At 41.7% G+C, this 19,697-nt stretch overlaps 1 protein-coding gene across 1 annotated transcript in view; it reads left to right on the forward strand.

The window, feature by feature from the left end:
* MTIF2 (mitochondrial translational initiation factor 2) overlaps window positions 1–19,081 on the forward strand; it is a 350,344-nt gene extending 331,263 nt beyond the window's left edge. Inside the window, exon 14 of the mRNA XM_069234182.1 lies at window positions 18,344–19,081. Coding sequence (XP_069090283.1) covers window positions 18,344–18,513 — 170 coding nt within the window. The 3' untranslated portion in view covers window positions 18,514–19,081. The remainder of the gene's footprint in view (window positions 1–18,343) is intronic.
* The last annotated feature ends 616 nt before the right edge of the window (window positions 19,082–19,697 follow it).

The raw sequence follows: 19,697 nt of genomic DNA on the forward strand, positions 1-19,697 counted from the left end.
TGCACCCGCCCACCTCCCTGGACACCTGTGGCTGTTGCAGTATTTTGATTACACTTCACATGCATGGACATCTCTTACTAACACTATATTCACACTCCATTCTCATCCGACTGTGGGAAAACAATCTAACAATGGAGTTGATGCCCATGCGCAGTATCACCGAAAGGAGGGGTCACTTTACCTTGTGACTCCAACGACTTCTTCGAAGAAAAACAACTTGTACACATCCTGACCCAACACTAGATGGCAGAAGTATTCAGAGCATGTGAATCTACAGCACTACATGCCATAAACAGATGCTTACTGTGTAAGTAACATAATCCTTATTATAACAATTATTTGTTCAGTTTATTGTATTTTACAACACTCTTATCGAGAGCAGCATGTTGGGAGGTTGGTTGTTTTCTGTTTATATGTTGCAACCCATACATTGGGCCTACTTTCCCCAGTCTGTTGAGAGAGCTCAGGCTTGCAAAGAACAGCTATTCTGCTCATTCAGGAAGGCAATGAGTGATAAAGATACTTTTTATTCTTGTTTTTATCTTTTCACATTTGTTGTGTGTTCAAAGTCAGGGATCAAATGTTACCCTATATGTTCTGACTAATTGCTGCTTAATTTATTCTGGAAATTTGTGATTACTTTTAAATCTCAGACTGCAAAGTAAGAGGATTTTGTCAAGTGAACTGACAATCGTGCTGGACACACAACCTTTAAATAGCATGTAAATTAACTGCACAACTATTTCAAAATATATTTCAATAGTTAGGAGAGCACCTTTTTGTAATTATGAAGTGAGACAGAAACAAAGATTTTAATACAATCTGAATAAATCAAAATACTTTACTTGATGATGTGCAAATGATAAATATTTGCTGAAACCCGATTTCCACAAGTTGACTTTGCAGGCTATATATAAATTTTGATCACTAAAACTGCATGTGAGTTGGAAAGTTTGTGGTCATCTCAATTGAAAATATTACAATATGCTACCACATCATGCTTTAGTGATATATGTATTATAAGGGGTGGGGGGTTTAAACAGGAACTGAAAAACATTCCTGCCTCCACCCTGATGACAACGCTATTTGTGAGCTAATAGGCAACTCAGGGGCCATATGTAGCCTTTATGTGGGCTACATTCTTATAATACACATAGCAGACGTTTAGTCTATTAAATAAAAAACAGTAGACATGCTCAACTCACATTTTTGAATGTGCTCTTACAAATGATAATGAAGTAAATGCGACTCAGTGAAATTAAATATTTGCCTATGATCACACGGTTTGAGAGCAGTTTATGGGTCAAGCGCATTACAGTTAGGTTGAGTAGATGATTCAAGTCACTAGACCTGTAGGTCTGGTAAAAACATTTTGGCTTTTTTCAAGCGCCAAAATTATGTAAGTAGGCAATGGTTTTAGTGACCTAAAAACACGGTCAAATTGTTAATTCTTAATTCTTTTTCGGCCCTCATAAGAGAGATTTTATGTGGTTTGACTAGTACTATTTTGTACCAGTTTTTAATTTTACTACTGTGAGCCTGTTGGTTGACTTGTGGGAAAGCTTATAATCAGTACAGCAGGTCTGAGTTGGTTATGATGACAAGCCAATAATAAAGGCTATATGCTTGATTTGTTCATTGGGAAAAAATATGCCAGATGCCATAGTTGTGATCTTTTTTAATAAATGTTACAACAAAGGCAATAGGTCTCAACTGTTTATTATGAAAAACTTATTAAAGCGTATAATTTTTAAGAGTGGATTGTTATTGCACCATGTTGAGCCTGCAGACATGTATTTTGGTACAGGAAATCTCACAGATTGCCTCTGAAAGCAAGGATTTTGGTTGATGATTGCTTCCTCTAACAAACTCTCTATTTCATGTATACTAGACAGAGGTGGTCCCACTTTGTAGTTGTAGTTAGATCAGAGTTTCAGTAGGAAGAGTGTTTGCTTTGTTAATAACGTTGACACTGGGATGCCAGGCTGGGACCCCTGAGACCAGGCTGCTTTGTGGGTTACCCGCCCTCTACAATTTCCCCACCAGGAGGCGCAAGGATAAAACTGGCACAGTGCTCCCGCACCCTGGGACATGCCCGGGCGTGGGACACACCCAGGCATGTGCCCGGGCGAAGACCGGGCCAAGAGCGGGCCCGTCTGCACCCACCAGAGCACAGATGAGGCTTGATTGGGCCACCCCTCTTGGCCCTGTTTTGGCATTTTTGTTCCTTTGTACACTTCTGGTTCAGCTTTTATAAACAACAATGGGGAAGCGTAAGACGGAAAATAGATAAAGGGATGCTGCTAAGGACCCCAGGTAACATCAACCATTACTCCGTACCTCACTTCAGTAATGGGGGCAATCAATGTGGAAATTGGTTTAGTGGAAGACCGCATCGATAAAGTACAACAAAATTAATTGGCATCTTCACCCGCACACTTAGTAACAAACGATGTAGTTACAAGTACACTGCAAAGGGAAGCCTCCCCTAAGACTGCTGAGGCTTTAATGAACCCGCCTAATATTAGTTCCATTTTAATTCCTTGTCATCACAGGCTCACAGTTGGATGTTATTTGGGTAGGTGCAGGTGTTGTGAATTCACCTCCCTTTAAAAGGAAGCGGAAGGAGCCTCAAGAATGTTCAGCAGGGAAGAGGAGGGGGGCCTCCATAGCCCAGCAGTCCACCAGCACAAAGTCCTGTTGTAAGGCTAAGAAGAATCATGATATTGATGGTGCAGCTCAGTCGCAAGGGAAAGAACATTTACCTAGCGCCTTCTTTCAGAAACTTTGCACAGACTTTTTAAGTAGTTTAGATTTAAAATTGAAATCTTTCTATGATAGTATATGTGGTCATTTGAAGATATTTGAGGAAAAGTTAAATCTCAGGGGGAGCGATCTTCTTCAAATTCAGCTCAGGGCGAGAACATACCAGAAATGTTAACTTTTAGTAACGCTGTAAAATCCTTCTCTAAGGGAGTTGAGGAAAGTGTTGATCAAAGGTCAATAAGCAAAGGTTCATTGAATGGCAATCCATAAACAAATAGCTATACGGACTTAAATAGGTTACCGGGGAATCCTATTACAGATATTGGAAGTAGGTTGGTAGATTCTAGCCTGATCAATCATTTACACCTGCCCCCAGCTTGTTCACCGTATGTTGTAATTTTGAGGAATGTTCCAACTCTGTCCCCTGGGAAGCATGAGCATGTTCTAGACTTAAAATCGAAAGTGGCCCACTGGTTAAGAAAAAAATTGGGGTGGGGCAAAGATTTGCATGAAGATCTTATTCTTGTAACAAGGGTTAAAAAAGTTGAGCATGCCCTGTATAGCACCCATCATTGTGTGATATAGTATATTTGAAGACCCCAAAAATAGTACCAACATTATTAGACCACTTTACCCACAAGCATACATCAACTAATGGTATCCAGAATTTACAGCTAGGCTTCTTTTATAAGCCTTTGAGCCCATAACATCCATTTTTCTCTCAGACCCAAGAGAGCGGTGGAGATCCTTTAAGGACTTCAAATTTTACTGCTCAGAAATAGGTTTGCACCTCTCACAGATCTGGAGATCGAGACTGACATAATGGGAGTTGAGCATTTCCTTGCCCAGATATGAGGGAGATTAAGAGGCCTGTTGTAGAGGAGGATGGCCAAAGCCAGTTCAAGGAATATTGAGACATCACAGGGCGCGATTAGTGTTTTATTGTGGAAAACAGCAGGTGAATGGGGCAGACTTAATAACCCAGATTGGGTTACATTTATAGGCAAGTACGATCTGATTCTGTTACAGGAAACATGGATGGTAACCTCTTTTCAGGTGGATGGCTTCCATATTTATTGCAGCCCTTCAGTTCTGGGCCACCCCAAAGGGGCTTCACTGTTCTATTTCCGTAAGATTTCCTGCTGTAAATGTATCACAGATATATTCCTCTCAGTGGTTTCAGATCCTCCTGCTACTGACCAAGGGGTGTAGGAACTTGGTCTTAGTGAACTATTACTATAATATCTTTGACCATAGATTGACTGAGGTGGTGGGCGATTTAGATGGGTCTCTTGGGAAGATATTTTTCCAAATAAATTACCAATTCTCGCTTTTACGGGCGGGAGACTTTAATCTAAAGCTTCTGTAAATTTTGCACACATTCATTGTGTGGGCAAATTAACCCAGATAAGGACTTTAGTACTCATTTCTCACTTACCCCTTTTCGAGTGGTTTTAAACAAGTTACTTATAAAATTCCATACGTTTTTTGTCTCGTATCTGTTATGACGGATTTTATTCCACAGATTGTGGATTTTTCTATTGAGAGTAATTGTATGAGCGATCATAGCGCTCTTGAGTTGCTATTGGACGTCGGCTCTGAAAAAGCTCAAGGAAGATCAGAGGGTGTATTGACTTTCTTGCCCAATTGCGGCTAAGAATGAAATGGGAAAGAGTAAACGTCGGGCAATTTTTATGTAACTTGGTAAAGAGCAAGGAGTCGGCTATCTCCATTTGCCTTTCCCCTGAGGCTGACCCGAACTGAATGTTTCTGGGTTTATTTCCATTTGCTCTAAAGTGCCTACGTTATTGGGTGTTAGGAAGGGTGAGCTCGACACTCACTATTGTGGTTGGTTTGATAAGGTGTGTAGAGACTTGCAAAGAGCCTTTATGGTGACTTCGTAGGTCAGGCGAGCTAAGAACATATATAAAGAAACCCTCGCCTCAAGGAAATTAGATATTTAGAATATGGCTTAGGATGACTTGAAGTCAGCTCTAAAAATTAGAGACCAGCGTCGCTTCTGGGAAGTAATTAATCGTTATTTCTTTTCCAAACATGTCAATGGGTATTGAATATCTTATTTCAGCGGAATCGTGGGTGGCTCATTACACAAAACTTTTTGGTTGAGAAAATACCCAGAACAGGAGTGAAATGGTTGAATCTTTGGGAGGTGCAGCTCTGTAGATTTTAAGGAGGTAGCGACTGCCATCAAAAAAATCTCCCACCCTTAAAGCAGCCTGCCCAGATGGGGTTCCCATCAATCTCTTTAAGACCAGTATTGATTTATGGGCCCCTTTGATTACAAATGTTCTCCGTGCTGCAGTGAGTGGTTCTCTGCCCTCTTCTTGGAGGGAGTCTGTTGTGGTACCTATTTTTAAAAAGGTAAATAAAGATGACCCAGTCTGCAATAGACCGATCGCCCTCCTGGATACTACATCAAAATTCTTAGGCTGAGTTCTCCTCAAACGTTTGGAGTCATGGGCAGAAGCACATAATAATCTTTCTCCTGTGCTATTCGGGTTTCGTCCAGGAGTGGACACGGGGGAGCAGTGCTTGAATGTAACGCTTTTGGTGGGGGAAGTATATCAACGCCTGGGGCGGTGCCGTGTATTGAGCATTTATAGACCTCTCTTGTGCATTTGACAATGTAAATCATGCAAAGTTGTGGATTATGATGGAATCTATGGTGGTTGATTTAGCCGTAATAGACCTTCTGAAGAGAATGTATTCAAACACTAATACTAGAATTCGGATTGGCAATTAGGAAGAATGCACTGACCCAATAAAGACATCTAGAGGGGTCAGGCAAGGTTGCATTTTGGCCCTGTTTCTTTTTTTGTTATATATAAATGAGTTGGATTCATATTTGCTTAAGAATGGAAAAGAGTTGCCAGTGGTAGGAGGTCGTCGGATTCCATGTCTCCCTTATGCAGGCGATGCAGTGCTTATAGTACGAGTGAGCTTTTTTGTAGTACTCCTGAAAGCTCAAGATTTTTTTTACCACATAAAGTCACATCACCGGCGTTGTCACGGGAGAACTAAAAAGGCTAAAGCGGCAGTGCAGAGAGGAAACAACAAAATGGCTCAAAGAAGGTGAGGGCAAGGGAAGGAGACACTATGTCACATCAAAATGTACTCGCTTGAAAAAGGAAGCACACCCAGTTTTTCCAAATGAACTGCATTCGCCAGATTGGTTTCATTAATATGCGGAGTTCCAATAGCTTTGAAAATAAAATTGCAAGCATGATTTTCTGTAAACGTTTCCCCAGACCGTGCTTTAACAAGTATTTTTTCCAAAACACGTAGAACCAGCAGAACACATTACATATATAATTAATTTCAAACGAATGACAAAAGCAAAACATGTAAATTGTTCTCAGTGCGAAGGTGAAATGTTTAGGTACCACCTTGCATTGCATTACATTGACGTTAGGAATAGTTTAATTACAGTTTAGTTCCTTCAGGCTAATTATTGCGGACTTACTCCTTGCTGCACTTAAAAGGTATACGGTCTCGATTGCAATATAATATTTATTGGCTTGACTGGTAGTTAAGAGTGTGTTTAAGAACTCCCTTTTATTACACACATTTGAACAGGGGTGACAATGTAACATTTTGAATTCAGTGGACCGGGGCCTCTTGGAAGTTCCATGTTTTCCTGGCTACCATATGCCTTCAGGCAGTGCTCTTTTAATACTGTCTTGCCCTAGCTTTACAGAAGAAAAATAATAATGTATTTAAGCAATCATCTAACCAGTTTATTGTTCTCTTGCACAATGTTTGCTGGTTCCATGTACATAAGGTCTGCGCCTAGAAACGGTTTAGTCCATTGTGCACTATAAAGGTAGTTGGACTCTCTTGCAAGTAGCCAAGTCGTTGCAAGAAAGGTATCCGCACAAGACGTCTTGCAATACGTTTTTCATACAAAAGGTTTCAGTGGATTTGAATGCAGTGATGTTTAAGGTTAGATCCCTTCCCTCAGTTTTTTAGAGGATCGATCCTATGCGCCTTACTGCTCTTTTTTCACCACTGCATCAGCAGATGATGTTTTCCTGTCCCCATATTTTCAGGCGTACGATTTAATCAAGGCAGAGAAATTCATTCTTGCTTAAATCTGGAAGAGAACTAAGCAAATTGTGTTTACGGAAAATGCAATAGTCTTCCAGGTCAGATAAGCCCAACAGGGCTTCTGGCTCCTCAGCAATGTCTGTCTTTTTTACAACACCAGTAATGACACACAACACACATCTCGTTATTAAATCTACCATCACCTGGGAACATCCACAGTAAATCAAGGAAAGCTTGTGGGAAGAGTGAAAGGAAGTTGAGTGAGCCAATGTTGAATGATGACAAGCTGGCACACACGTTTCTTCAGGCAAAATACAAAATAAATGCTTCGACTAGTTGACAGGTGCCGCAGTGTGTGACACCACAGTGCTGTTAAAAAACCGTATCAAGCCCCTCAGTTTGATAGCTAATATTTGCATCACTGAATAGCTTAAAAATTAATCGTCCATATTATTTTACAAAGTGGTTAGAATCAGATGGGCAAATATGTTGCCTACGTGATGTATACCTTGCATAACTTAGTGTTCCATCCCAGCCTTTTCCCTTCTCCTTTGTTTAATTGGTAAGCTTCCACAGTGTCATATATTTTTTTTTCCATTTGTGTTAAAAGTTATCATAGTTTTTGATAATTGCACAAATTATCTCTATCTGATATGATTGGTGCACTTTTGGCATAGTCCAAGTAGAGGAACGTTGCAACAGACAAAGGTTGGTGCATTGTCATGATTAGGCTGAAGAAATAGATTCTACCAGGGTGATCGTTGTAAATCAGTACTGAGAAAAGGTGGTCCCATCCCTTTTAAAACTTCATTGTTCTGCTTCGTAAAAAAAGAAAAAATCCTCTATCCAGAAAACCCCAACATTTTTCTGGTGCTTTCCAATTTTTGCTACTTAAGAAGGTGGTGGTATCGACCTAGTTTAGGCTCAAGTAGTCGAAGATCCTCGTGCCAACAACCAGTCATGTTTCATTCAAGCTCACAGCATCAAGATGGAACTTGTGTATGTGAGCAGTAGGACAACAATTACGGACGGCTAGCAGTCCTAATTTTATTGGACCTGTTAAAAGTGTTTGAAAATGTTCCATATCAGTATCCTCTTGGAAACACTTTAAACAAGCATAGTGCTCCGGACACTGACACTGAAAAGGTTGAGTCGTTTCTTAAACAACAGGTCCATCTAGGCAAAATACTTTCCAGAACTATAGTGATTAGTTTGGAGTTGCACAAGGGTTATTTGTTCAATGCCCTATTCCTACCTTAGACCAGTTGCTAACGTTACCTGAGCAGTTAATCTGAATTTGCAAATGTATGCTAATCACAATTAGCTAGTGGTTGTACATCTTTGACAGGAAATAAACTAACGCTAGATGAGGCCAGGGCAGAGTTAGAAATTGGTGTAGCTGCCCCGAAAATAGTCTAATTTGCCTAGCTGCTAGTGGTTTAGACATGTCACAACCTCCTCACCAACGTTAAGAAATATCTATGTGCTTGGGTTTCTCCATGTCCTCTGCTGCCCTAATATTTGAATTAAATTACATGTGATCCATCTGCACCTTTACTTTGCTCCCTTAATGTTTCTAGGTTTAAAGCCCTTAGATAAACCTTTATTTTATGCTATCATGCATTTCAACTGCTGTATGCTTTTGATTTTCACCACGGTTATCAACTGTATCTTATTCCTCCTCTTGTCATTCAGTTTATGTAAGTGTGCTGCAGAAAGAACATACATAAATACCCTTTAAGGTATGGCTCCCTCTTTAAAAATCTCTTTAAAAACTGTTTCAAAAGGTGTTAAGCTGTGTAATTCTCTTCTGTGACCGACTAATTAAATAATTACCTTCCAGACTACACATCAGCTTACAATGCTGATAAGATGATGCCTCAGTTATAGCAAGGGCATGTGCGCCTTCCTATCGTGTATATCACCAGCAGTTTACAATGCACCCCAAAGAAGGTAGTACAAGCTATTATTAGGTTGCAAAAATGTTTGATAATCATGCGCAACTTACTGGCTATAAGGGTCATTTTTCTGTTGCACCCCAGCTGATGCAAGGCTCAGGTCTCCTAATGATCCTTTAGTAATCCTTCCACTAAAGGCAGAACATTGAAAGCATTGGCATGTCTAAAAAAACAAACTAAGCTGGTTAACAGAGCATTTGTAACCCTGTCTCTGTACACTGTCTTTGCTCCCTTTCCCCTTTTACTCCAGACTACAGAACCTGCACCCTGAAATAACTCTAGGGAGGCATGTGTCCGCAATATAGAGAATCCCAGTTAATATACCATCATATGAAATAACAGGAGCAATAAAGCGGACTCCAAGTCTACCCTGCAGGACAAGAGTATTTGCTTTGATCTACACTTCCCAACTTGTTATTTTGAGTCATATCAAACAAGAATGATCAGGTTAATTTTAATGAAGTGTCTGAGATTCTCGATTCTGAAGGTGGAGTAAAGTAATGCTGTTGTCATTTGGTTCCCCTAGGTGAACTAAATATTCACTACGATCAACCTCCTTCTTCCTAGCATAGAAATTCTTGGATTTGCTCTACCTTTTTAACCTTATCCCTAGTCCCCTCTTCTTTTCCCATAATCTTGGTAATTCACTTAGAGCTTTCTACATAGAATAAGGAAAATACATTACGGATTCTTGTGATCTGTGGTACGAAATCCATTGTACCAGTTCAAAACGCTCCACTTCTGCTTGAAGGCAAGTGTAGTTTTTGATTACAAGTGCCTGACTTTAGTGACTACTGAACCTCAAAGGAGGGAATACTGGCCAACTCTATAGTATCAGTCATGTGTACCATAATTTGGGTAATTGCAGATGTAATAGTAAAAGTTATTTACAGCCCTTAGTCCTTGCTTATGATTAGAGCAGAATAGGAGGTGGTATTTATTGCACCCTGCAAATACTGTTACCCCGGGAAGGTGGGGGGAATAATTTCCTGAATGTGGTGAATGCGTCCTATCCCGTGTTTGCCACAGTGGGGCATACCATATAGAATCGATGTTTCCCGGACTGATTTCTGTCAGCTTTTGCCTTTTTTCTAGATGTTTTCCCTATTAGCTGTCTCTAGTATGTTTCTGATTAAACCTGTTTGAGGAAATTTGTAGATATGGTTAAGAGGAGGATGGTGTCAGTAATTGTCACATGTGGTAAGTATCCAGTCCTGGAGTAAATACTCTTTGCAGTATTTACCGCACAAATCACAATTCCAGTTGCTGTCATGACTTGCTCAGGAATAGGGATTTTCTCCAGCACCCATAATCATGGCCTTAGAAACAGCTGAATTGTGGTATTTAGTGCTATATAAAAAGGTATTATTTTTATTATTATTCATAATTGCTGCTGGGACTAGGGTATTTTCTGCTTTTGTAGACTTTTAGGGGAAAACCCTTCTTATTTACTTTCAGAGATATAGCACAGTAGATCATAGTAGTAACAACTCTGCTTTGGAGTGCTTGCAGTGAGATGCTGTGCTCCATTTAGGGGAAAACCTGATATTTACTTTTAGAGATAGCACAGTAGATCGTAGTTAGTAACAACGCTCTGCTTTGAGATACTTGTACATGCCCCTCTGAATTCATCGGGAATTAGGACGCCAATTAATTTCATGCCAGTAAGACTTCATTTATGGTAGACTCTGATCAGATGGAAAACACAAACGTGCTCTATGAAGAAGCATACATGTGCACTTAGCATTTACTATGAAACCCCCCAGGAATGTTTTGAACCTTTGGTATTGTGAAAACAAAACTGACAAAGCATCACATTGAGATATCCAACCAAACTGCATGGAAATTACATTCCATTTATTGGATCGTGCTACTATTTTCTTTTCCTTCATACTGTCTATTCCTAAAAGTGAGTTCCAATTTCAAATGTCTTAAGAAATAATAATTCTTAAACCCTTAAATGATGGGCCTCCCCTATTGCCCCCTCCTATGCTGAACCTTGGGGTAGTTCCTGCTTATACTTCATTACTTTTTGTCCACATATGGTATCCACTGCAGATTTGTGTCCTATTTTCCAACATCCTGGGGATTCTAAAGGTACCCAAGGTTTGTGCATTCCCTTGGAGGGGACCAAAAAAATAGCCAAAATATAGCTACATTTTGAGTTTTGGAGGGGAAATAGAAAAAATGCTCTGACTAAAAGTCTGTTTTTTTTCATAAAAAATTGCGTCAACAAATGGTTTGATATACTAAAGTCACCATCTTCCCAGCTTTCAGGAACTTCACAACAGCTGAATAAAAAATAAAAAAACTATTTTTTACCACAGTTTTGGCATTTTTCAAAGACGTAGCCCAGTTTTCCTATTTTTTTGTGATTTCAACCTATTTCCAGTTTGTGGTTCAAACCAATGTGAATCCCGAGGGAGATCCAGAAAAGCCATATGTTTCCGAAAAGTGGACAAAATTCCGAATTCAGCAAGGGGTCATATGTGAGGATCCCTCAAGGTTTTCCCAAAAAACTAAGGGCCTGATTTAGATTTTGGTGGACAGGATTACTCTCTCACAAACATGACAGATATCCTGTTCGCCATATTACAATTTCATTATATCCTATGGAAATCGTAGTACGATGGGCGGAATATCTATCACATTTGTGATAGAGTAACCCACCCTCCAAGATATAAATCAGACCCTCCATGTTAAAATAAAGAAATATTGAAGGCTAGTAGGAAAAAAACAGCCATTTGTGACAATGTTTTAATCTGTAACTTTTTGTCACAATGGCCAGTTAACAAAAGGAATCCACCAATACATTTGCTAGATAATTTTGATTGTGGGATTATATGGGGTTTGTAAGTTCTCCAAGAACCCGAGGTACCCAGATCCAACAACTGAGCTGCACCGTACAATGGTTTTTCATAGTGTACTCAGTATAGACCATTTCATATGGTGAAATATGTAGAGTGAAAAATAGGTATCCAGGTAATCTATGTATTTCTGAAATAGGCACAAGACGTGGAATTTAGGAGCAGTGGTTATTTGTACATCTCTGAATTTGTGGGTATCTGTAGAAGCATATGATTTAGAGGGTATTTTTTCAAAATGTCTTCCTTCTTACACACTGGCTTACATTTGAAACGTACAAATGCAGCAAAATCGAATTGGTACATCACATGTTTCCCCTCAAAACCGGTCCATTTTTCTCAAAGTGGGTAGCTGTAGATTTTGGGCCCTAGCTCAGCCGGCACCTAGGGAAACCTAGCATATTTGTACATTTTTTTTTTTTTTTTAACAGTTGACACCTAGAGGAATCCAGGATGGGGTGAATTGTGTAACTCTCACCAGGTTGTTTTACTCAGAATCTCTTGCAAACATCAAACTTTGATTTTACAACAAAAAAAAAAATTCCTTGGATTTCTGTGATGGAAAGCTCTGGAATCTGCGGGCAGCAACAAACTTGCTTACACTCAGCATTCTCCTAAGTCTTCCAATAAAAATATAACCTCACTTGTGTGGGTAGGCCCAGTGCCCATGACAGGAAACGTCCCAAAATGCAAATTGAATACATCAGATTTTTCCACTCAAAACTGACCCGTGTTTTGCTAAGTATGTAGCTGTGGATTTTTCGGCCCTATCTTAGCCTGCAAACCTGTACATTTTTTTAAAACTAGACACCCAGGGGAATCCAGGATGGGGAGACTTGCGTTGATCCCATGAGGTTTATTTTTATGCCCACAACACCGTACAGACCTCAAACCTTGCCTGATATCACACATTTTCCTTACATTTCTGTGATGGAAACTTCCAAGTTCTGCAAGAATCCAAAAAATTCTTACCACCCGGTCTACTCAGTACTACCCCACTTGTAGTGCTAAAAGTGCTGCCCCACTTGTGTGGATGGGCCTAGAGGGGACTCCTATTCACCTTGGTTTGATCTTTTCCTGTCACTGGCCTCGGGTGGGGTGGCCGGAGGAAATGGGGCGTAGATTGGGAGTTATTGCCAAAAAATAATCAAGGGGAATCCCAGGCCCTTGCCCAAGGGGCCGCTACCCCTGTCCCTGGTGTCTAGTGGGTGGATCACTGCTTGGGGACCGCTCTGCTGTGGCGATCACCAGGCAGGCATCCACTGGGCAGACATACCATTGGAAAGGGGAGATTCTCCCCTTTCCAGTGATACCTCTCCCGTTAGAATCAGGGCTTTGGGGCTGAGACCCACCTCCCCCCCCAGCACTGATTCAGTAAAAGTAAAATGGGCCCATTAGCTTATTTTACTCTCACTTTTACTGCAATTACGTCAGCACACCCTGAGCACCTATCGCCTTTGCAGTAAAAAAAAAAAAAGAAATAAGACTGCTCTGGAAGCTCTTCCAGAGTAGCCTGATGTAAAAAAAAAAAAAAAAGGACGCCCTCTGGGGCAATGCGCAAGAGGGGCATTTATTTCCTTCCCCAGCATCGCCCACTGGCCGACACATGCAGTGGGGAGGTTGTCTGGATGTTGGCTGACACCCACGTTTAAAAGGCTAATCCTCAATTATTAGTCCATCAGCTTTGATCCTCAAGCTTTTCTTTAGAGCATTTGTATAGATCTCTTAATTTACAAATGTAAACCAGTCGCCAGGTGAAGTATTACATAAAGTGCCCCTGGGGCACACCAAGTGGGGCACCCATTTTCTGCGCCCCTGGGGCTTTTTGGTATTACAAAAGGGTCTGCAGATGCTTGCACAACCCATCAGTAACAGATGACGCCTGCACATGTATAGCGCCAGCGCAATTCTAAGAGGACAGCTCCATCATTTGTATGGGGTCTTGATCCATGCAAATGAAGGAAACACTGTCTATGGGACCTGTTGTATTATTGACGAAGGCACTCTGCTGACCTAGGTAAAGCTAGTTATGTGCCCACTGCACTTTGAAATGCAGAGCGTTACAGTGCAGACCCTGATGCATTAGTGAGTTTGGGGGACCAGAGTATCTGTAATAGGGTCCCCATCCCTATTGGTGCCTGCCGCACCTGGTTAAAGTGCGCCAGACAGTGCACCAAAGCCCCAAGAGTACACCAATCATCTGTGCCAATTTTGCACTCCTGCAGCAAAGTTGTATTACATAAGCCAGCAGCTGCTGGTTCGGTCCCATCCGAAGAATGCTATATGCAGTCACAAATTAGTACCAGTATAACAGTGACTGGGATTTCCATTGTTTACATGGGAGTATGGATCCATGCAAGTTTAGGGAAGGTGTTTGCCCAGGTGTATGCTTCAGATTTCATAGAATTCAGAACTAAGCAGCTAGACTGTGGTAACCTGAGGAAACATGAGCCTGTTGCTCAAGCCTGATAGAAATTCACTGGCTCCCAGTGGGATAAGTGATAAAGATCTGCGTACCCATTACATGTCCTTTCGAGGAGAATGATACATATACTCATGAATATTGACCCTTACTAGGCTTTCAGTTGGAACTTCAGATTCAGTAATGCAAACCTGATCATAGTGAAGTGAACTGCCTGGCATACTCTGTAGCTGACAGCTTAGTCACTGGTTTAAGATTCCCTCATGTTATTTTGTGTTTCACACGTGTACAGGGAGGCTGCAGCGAGATTCAAATTGTGATGAGCCTCACGTAGATCAGTGTATTATCTGATGTATTGATGTGAACTATCGTTCTTTCAACTGATCAGTTATTGATACTTTTTAGGTCTGACTTAATCATAATAAGAATGCTTCCTCACAGGAGGCACTGAGCAACCATATAATCCATTTGACTGCTCTAATACCAGTCATTATGCCCCCTCCCTCCACAGCAAATAGTATAGACCAATGGGTCATGCCAACTTCAACCTCTGGATGCTTTCACTTTCAGTGACTGTATTTTGCTTGTAAAGCCAGATATTTAAAGACATTTGCATTTACCAATGACGAGGACAAATATTGAAATCTGCAATATTCACGTATCATAAACAAACTTTGCCATGTTCAACCAATGGAAAACGAGCACAGATCAGTACAATAGCAAAAATATGTATCCACACTATATATTGAAACCAACCCCCACCGCTTTGTGAAAGTCACTTGTAGTCCTTGCATCTGTCTCAAAAGAAACATCTAGTAACAGCTTAAAGTATTGCAGCTTTGTAAAAGACCTTTTAAGCGTTTATTTATGCCAGGAGAGGGACATCCACTAAAGTCTTGAAGGACTGCAGCCCTGTTAACTACTTCAATCTGTTCCATCTGATTAGAAAAGGACATCTGGTAATGGCTTGAGATAATACAGCTGAGCAAAAGCCTGAACTGATATATTTGCCACTGTTTGTGGGGTCATGAAAGATTCTTTGATCGAACAGGGCACTGATGGGCTGATTGTGGCCTTTTATAAGGCCTGTCAGGGTGTATTTGCACCCCACCTGATCCCTCTATGTGAAGAGATGATAGAGGAAGGTTGTATGCCACCCTCTATGCATGAAGCACTGTTGGTCACCCTATTAAAACTTGGCAAGCTAGCCTAATGTTGTGCATCTTAGAGACTGCTTTTGTTACTGAATGTAGACACTAACATTTTCTCAAAGATATTGACCAATCGACTGACCTTGTTGCTTCAGGGGTTTGTGGGCCCGGAACAGGCAGCATTCATTCCAGGTAGAACATTATCATATAATCTCTGAACTCTTTTTTTTTTTTTTTTTTTAAATCTCGGAGAGGTGAAGTTGAACAAAGGGCACGTTAGCATTTTTATACAAGAAGAGAAAAATAAGGAAGTCTGCAGCAAAGCAACAACTCTCGAGTAGTACTGTGTAAGCATATGAGACACCATCCAGAGTTTAATCAGTTACAATATGCAGGCTATTAAACCCAACCACTTCCCCCAGACCCGTCCCCGGACCTTTTTTGAATGCAGTTACGCGGGTGGGCCTAAAGGTGAAGGTCGTAGCTGTTTTCCTCGACGCTGAGAAAGCATTTGATTCGGTGGTATAGGGCTTAATGCTGGCGGTACTACAGTGCATCAGGGTGGGGAGGTCCTTCTGCATCTATTCCGAGTTCTCTACACGAGGCCAATGGCGATTCTATGAATGAACGTCGTCATAGACCCTAGAGATGTTACTAGGGGGGCCAGGTGGGGATGCCCACTGACACCGCGGCTGTTCACTCTGGTGGAGAAACCACTGGCCTGTGCACTCCGAGAATACTATGCTCAGAGGGGGCTACGATTTCCACAGTATGACCTAGTTATCTCTGCCAATGTGGACAAAACTGTTTTATATATACGCAATCCAGAATGTAACTTTTTGCCAATCCTTTGGGAGGTAGTGTTGTTTGGCAGACACTCAGGCTTCCGTATAAATTGGGATAAGTCCTTAATTTCCCACTTACAACAATTGTGACAATGGTACAATTGTAGTACCCGCTGCAGTGGAGCACAGACCCAGTGCGCTATTTGGGTGTACAGGTGCATACTGACCCGGTGGTGATCATACTGGAAAACTGTGGTAAGGTGGTGCAGAAACTCTCAGAAGCGGTAGAGCACTGTATGCGGCTCCCTACATCGCTGGCTGGCCGTACAGCAATTACCACAATTGTGGTGTTGCCATGATTTTTGTTCTTATTTGCGAATATTCCAACAGGTTACCGCAGTCAGTGTTTCATAAACTTCAAACTATTCTGACCAGATTAGCATGGGCTGGGAAGCAAACCCCGGGTGGGCTGGGACACACTCACTTTGCCGTATGACATGAGGGGTCTGAATGCCCCAGACTTAGAGGCTTACTGCCAAGCTGTGCAGTGCATGTGTGCCTACTGCTGGTCTCATGGCCCAGAGGAACAGCCGCATCACTGACGTGAACGAGAAGCAGCTTCCCCAGACAGTGTTCGTGAAGCCCGTTCAGCGTTACAGTGTGATTGACCCACCAAATAACAACGGCTTACTCTTGGTATCGAGCGCTGGAGCAACAGATTGGCTCACTCCTTTGTTTACCACAGGTCCCAGTGGGGTGTTGCACATGGTTTCCCTTGGGGCAGATAAGAGGAGGGGCAAGTGTGCTATCAGCGATGAAACTGGCTACAATGGAAGACTTTTTTTTCAGGAAGGCACAATACATACTCGGGACCAAGTTAGCGAGAAGAGCACAAAGCCCTCTGCATTGACGCAGTTCCATTACTTTAGAGCATGCCGTATGATGGTAAATCCCTCTAGATGAGGGCGTTAACATACCTGATACAAACCTGCTGCCACAGAGACTTTATAGCAAAACTCTATGCGTACACCCAAGAGGTGCGCAGACCCGTGGCCACGAGGGGCAGTTTGGAAAGGCAAAGGGAGCTGGGTGTCACTCTAAGCGACAGGCAGTGGTCTCATTGCTGCTCCGTGGCCAAGTCGGTATCTTTGAATAATAGACACCGGCTAATCCATTTTAAATGTACCCGTAGGGTGGATGACACGCCGGCTCGGTTCTTTTGATATGGGTTGCGAGACAGCTTTACTCGCACCTGCTGCGGAGCGGACGACGCAGGATTTGGTCATGTAACTTGGTTTGGCCTCGGCACACAGAGGTTCTGGCAAGCGGTGCAAATGGACCTCAAGGAGGTACTTGGTGAGCGCATCGCGCTGATTCCTTTGATTCCTTTGCTTGCATTGCTGGGTTACGATAAGGATGTTCTGCCTGCCACGTGAAAACTAGTTGCCCTAGGCTTGGTGCTTGAGAGGTGTAAGATAGCTCTACGGTGGGCCCGAGCACCGCTTCCGACATTGAACGAATGGCACATGGACATGCCACACTGCACTATACAATCTGATACTTACTGAGAATTATTACTGTTGTACAGTTGTCCGAGAGACATTTAGGAGCCTTCCCAAGCATGTCTGTCTCGCACGGAGGCAGACAGTGTGTCCAGCGAGGGGAAGAGCGAGTTAGCCACTGGTGGACGGCTCTGAATGCTAGCTGAACCTTGTAGATAGTAAAAAGCGAGAAATGAAGGAACGTGGGGAGGCCCTGAGAGGCGGTGACGTGGAAGTGGAGTGTTTGTTTTCTGTTAGCAGACTGGTGCACGGGTGGGTTTAAGATGTCTGTAATCTGGCGGGAATTGTGTTTACCCGTTAGCTGTTACACTCAAACTGTGTGTAATGCACCAAACCCTGTAATTCCATTGACAGCATTGAACAATCTGTGTTTGCTGTTATACAGATTGTAATGTATGCTTTGTAAACTATGATTATTTCATCGTTATGCCATGGCAATAGTATATTCGTCATTATAGTTGGTATGGGTCGAGAAACAATTCAAAATAAAGATTAAAAAAAGATTATACGATGAAGAAAGAAAAGTTGTGTACATGTGACAATAGTTGTTCGTTATGGTTAGCTCGACAAATTCACAGATTAGGTTCACAAAACACGTTTTCAGGATGAATTGCCATGGACATTTTGTTGTTTTCGGGGGAGGAGAGGAGGGAAACAGAACGAGAGAGAAAATAAAAGTGGCTGTACTTGCATAAAACCGCCGTATCCTTTCATTGTTATAGGTCCCAAAACATGTTTTATATGTTCTCTAACTCTCTTTTCTGTAGGAGCTTTGACGTCTTTGAAGCACCACAAGGATGATGTTCAGACAATAAAATCTGGAATGGAATGTGGCCTTACACTAGACAAAGAATTTGAGTTGAAGTTTGGAGATGAAGTAGTATGCTATGAAGAAAAGATTGTGGCACAGAAAATCTTGTGGGATACAGGATTTTAACTTTCATTAAAACGGGCAAAAACAAGCTGTGAACCGTTGATTTTCATGCAGAAGAATCAATACGCGGGTGATGTGATGGCGCCCCCCCTGTTCAACCATAGAAAGCCCCTTTTAGACTGTCTATTCACTAATAAAATAAAAAACAAATTGTTGCAGAGGAAGGAAAACTATGTCGATATCATGTTTTTATTTCCAGTGGGAAGTGCCCTAGACAACGTTAAAGATATACTGATTATGCCGAAATGGGATTAGCAGGTAACCTAGTTCCAAACCTGGAGCAATTACTGTGGAATGACTTGTGTTGTTTAGAAATACAAGTCATACAAAGCGCATCTTTGTGTTGCACATTTCTGTGGGGCAGTTTGAAATTAATGGGTCCATTACATACGTATGAACGGGTGCATTACTTACTTTTCCAGCCAAGTATTGCAAAAAAAAAAAAAAACCACAGGCTTCACGCTTCAAAAGGTGGCGCATTTGAGAGGTACTTATATATAATACTGCTTGCACTCAGATCTTTGTATGATATGTGATGTCCATTGGTCAAATAAAACAACGATGTTTATCATTTATTGCATTTTCTTCTTTACAATGGAATCTAGAAAGCTATAGTTTATGTATTTAAGTGTTACCTACCTTTAGTGGTGGTGTTAACATAGGTTATTGACCGCTTGCTAATTGCAGACCGAGGCAAGGGTGAAGGTAAATAATAGATCATCAGGTCAATTTATGGTCATCAATCCTCAGGAAGTAGTAGGCAATCGAGCTATTAGCCTCTGTTCCCCTCGCTCTCCTTTCAGTGTCTCTCCCACTTGCGGTCTCACACTGCCCTCTGTTTGCAGCGCTTCATGTCCTGCTCCTCCGTTTTCTAAACTTAGAATGTGGGTGAATAGCAGTAATTTAATCATTTTGACGTCTCGTTGATACCATCAAACAACAAACGCATCGTAATTCAGACAGTGACAGGCTAGCCTACCACACTTCCCGGGGCCTTTTGGACAGCCATACCTAAATTTGATGACATTACGACTGGCACCTTGCTGATAGTGCTGCAAGGAAATTATGACTGCTATAGGATGGTTGTTGGTTCTTCTCTTATGCTGTCAAGTGTTGACAACAAGTAGGAAACTGGACTCTTTCAAGCCCATACCGACTTTTAGCCACACCGTCCTGTTTATTGGGTT

Source organism: Pleurodeles waltl, chromosome 5 (genome assembly GCF_031143425.1).
Source record: "Pleurodeles waltl isolate 20211129_DDA chromosome 5, aPleWal1.hap1.20221129, whole genome shotgun sequence".
NCBI lineage: Eukaryota > Metazoa > Chordata > Amphibia > Caudata > Salamandridae > Pleurodeles > Pleurodeles waltl.